Raw genomic sequence first — 3,468 nt, forward strand, 5'->3', positions numbered from 1 at the left:
CCTCCCCCCCCCTTCCCCCCCCCTTCCCCCACCCAAAACCCCGGTTCCCAAAGGGTGTCCCCCATAATTGGTGGGATGAACTAGGGTATACATAGTAAATCTCTAAATCGGTTGGTTTGCAGTCAAAATAAACGTTAAATTCATTGAAACCACACTATTTCTGATGCAACAAATATATTTTTATTGCATTTTTCCAAATTTGGCTGAAACTAAAAATTTACCATATAGGTATATATATATATATATATATATATATATATATATATATATATATATATATATATATATATATATATATATATATATAATGCAGCCCTTTCTAGTCCACTGCCTGCCAAAGGCTTCAGACATGTCTTTTATTCATGTTTATGGTCTGGCCATTTTTCATCAACACGTCGACTACCGCTGATTGATGAAGGTTTGAAATTTCCGTCTGACCGTTCACAGCAAACCAACCTAATATGTGTTTTTGACCAGTACCGCTTAGCTGATCATGGCGATCCGCAAACCCTTTCACCACGTTAAGGTGTCTCCACTCTGAAAGAATTGCTTCGATTATATATGAGAGGTCAGTGAAACATCGTAACCTATTTTATGAGCGTTTGATATATATTACTGGAAAGATGGTAGTCCCCGGGTAGACACGGGGTAGAGTATCGAACCTGTCATTAAGGTGTGACTGACAGGTGAGTTGATGGTTGTACCAAGTGGACCACGAAATTGTGACACTTTTTATCCATGGATAATGTTGGTTAGAGCTGAAGTCTTTTATCCATTTTGTTTTGCCTTTTTAAATAGTAAAATCTCATTGCGCTCTCAGGCTGATGTATGCTAATTATAATTAATCTGACTTAGTTGATTTATCAATACAGCAAACTGATCTGTCTACTAGTGTATTTGATTCATATATTACCGTTGTATTTATTTCTATTATGCTTATATATTCGAGTTACCTATTAACGATGTAATAAAAATTATTATTCCTGGTGTAATTAAATTAGTATATTAATGTAATTGAAATTAATACAGATGACATTCTTTTTTACGAGCGTGATATGCACTGTTTAAATTTTGCCGTAAAGAAAAACGGTAAAAATCCTGGTATAAATGTTGCCAGATATTTACAGTTTTAAAAACGGATATGTTTACGTAAAGGAGCGATATTACAGTTACTAACCCGTAAAAGATAATTATAAAGTAGGGTAAAAATTACACTCGCCTGTATTTTACCGAAATTCGGCTGAGAACAGTGTATTTTTTACGGAGAATTTCCGATTAAAGTTCCTTTTTTTCAAGTGTATTGATTAAACATTTATCTTATATTACTCATTAAGTAATTAGTTGAGTGTGATTATCATATCGATTAAATCATAAATGTCTAATTAATTTCTATTAATTTATAGGTATAATTGTTATCAATATGATTCATTTAGAGGAAGATTTGAACATTTAGGCCCATTTGTGGCTTTATGATATCAATTATTTGAAAATCTGGAAATATCTGTATTGTTATTACCATTTCATAGTCATTTTATATCCTTCGTAAACACATTTTCTTTGGAGAAACAGCTGCTCATTTAATAATGTTTTCAGAGGCAATTTTAGTCATCAACAACAATCTTGATTTGTTCTCCTAAACCGTCTTGCCTTCATTCGAAGAAAAAAAAAACATTGTTAACCTGTTAAATTTCTTGGTGCTAATGAAGGGTTTTTGCGATATTTTTTTAACCTGTAAATAGTTTTACCCCAGGAGTCAGGGGGTAAATCCAGCCAGAATTCATGATTACATCCCCGAGGATTTGTGGTTAAATCTCCAAGAATTTGTGATTAAAAGTCCCCCAGGGTTCATGGTTAAATTCACAAGAATGCGTGATTAAATCTCCCCCAGAATTCGTGGTTAAATCTCCCCCAGGATTCTTGGTTAAATTCCCTCTGAATAGGTGACTAAATTCCCCAGAATTCGTGATTAAATCCCTACAGAATTCAAGATTAAATCTCCCCCAGATTGTTGTTAAATCTCCCCAAAATTCATGGTTAAATCTCCACAATTCGTTATTAAATCCCCCTAGAATTCGTTATTAAATCCCCAGAAATCGTGGTTAAATCTCTCCAGAATTCGGGATTAAATTCCCTGGGATTCGTGGTTAAATTCCCAGATTTCGTGGTTAAATCCTCAGATTGCGGGTTTAAATCCCCCAAGGATTTTGGGTTAAATCCCCTTAGGATTTTGGGTTAAATCCCCAAGTATTCTGAGTTAAATCCCCTAAGGATTCTGGGTTAGATATTCCAAGGATTGTGGATTAAATCTCCCAAGGATTCGGACTTGAAAACCCTAAGGGTTCGGGATAAAGTCCCTCATCGGGATTTTTTGTTAAATCCCCCACGGAATTTGTGGTTAAATCCCCTATAAGATTTGTAGTTAAATCCCTCATAAGATTTGAAGTTAAATCCCACGTAGGATTTGTAGTTAAATTTCACAACAGGGTGTTTCGTTAGATCCCCAGGATTCGTGATCAATCCCCCCAGGATACAAGGTTAAATCCCCGAGAATTCGTGGTTAAATGCCCCAAGCATTCGGATTCAAATCCCCCAGGAATCATGGTTAAATCCCAAGATTTCATGGTTAAATCCCCGAGGATTCGGTGTTAAATCCACGGATTTCATGGTTAAATCTCCAAGGGTTTTGGGTTGAATTCCCTAAGAATTCTGACTTGAAACCTACCAATTGTTCGGGATTAAATCCCCCACAGGATAAGTGGTGAAATCCCCTGTAGGATTTGTGGCGAAATCCCCCGTAGGATTTGTGGTGAAATTACCCGTAGGATTTGTGGCGAGATCGCCCGTAGGATATGTGGTGAAATCTCCAGTAGGATTTGTGGTGAAATCCCCTGTAGGATTTGTGGTGAAATCCCCTGCAGGTTTTTTGGTGAAATCCCCCATATGATTTGTGGTTAAATCCTCCGTAGTATTTGTGGTTAAATCCTCCGTTGGATATGTGGTTAAATCCTCCGTAGTATTTGTGGTTAAATCCCCCACAGGAATTGTGATTAAATCCCCCAGGATTCGGGGTTAAATACCCTAGGATTTATGGTTAAATGCCCCAAGCCTTTTTACTTAAATCCTGAGGATTCGTGGTTAAATCAACCACAGGATTATGGGATCAATCCGCCTGGATTTTGTGGGCAAATTCTTAGGATTTGGGGGTAAATCTTCCACAGGATTCGGAGATTTAATCCCAAGGATTTTGGGGTAAATCTTCCACAGGATTCGGGGATTTAATCCCAAGGATTTTGGGGTAAATCTCCCAGGATAATGGTGGTAAATCCATGATTTTGCTGTAAATCTCCCATGATTTTGCGGTATATCCCCATAGGATTCGTGGATAAATTCTCCGATGATTTTGTGGAAAATCACCCAGGATTCTGGAGAAGAGTATGTTGACTTACCTAATCTTATAAGATTGTCAAA

At 36.9% G+C, this 3,468-nt stretch overlaps 1 protein-coding gene across 1 annotated transcript in view; it reads right to left on the bottom strand.

Moving 5' to 3' along the window:
* Positions 1-2,940, bottom strand: part of LOC137639714 (tropomyosin beta chain-like) — a 9,998-nt gene extending 7,058 nt beyond the window's left edge. Inside the window, exon 1 of the mRNA XM_068371961.1 lies at positions 2,817-2,940. Coding sequence (XP_068228062.1) covers positions 2,817-2,940 — 124 coding nt within the window. The remainder of the gene's footprint in view (positions 1-2,816) is intronic.
* Positions 2,941-3,468: the final 528 nt, after the last annotated feature.

Source organism: Palaemon carinicauda, chromosome 4 (genome assembly GCF_036898095.1).
Source record: "Palaemon carinicauda isolate YSFRI2023 chromosome 4, ASM3689809v2, whole genome shotgun sequence".
Classification (NCBI taxonomy): Eukaryota; Metazoa; Arthropoda; class Malacostraca; order Decapoda; family Palaemonidae; genus Palaemon; species Palaemon carinicauda.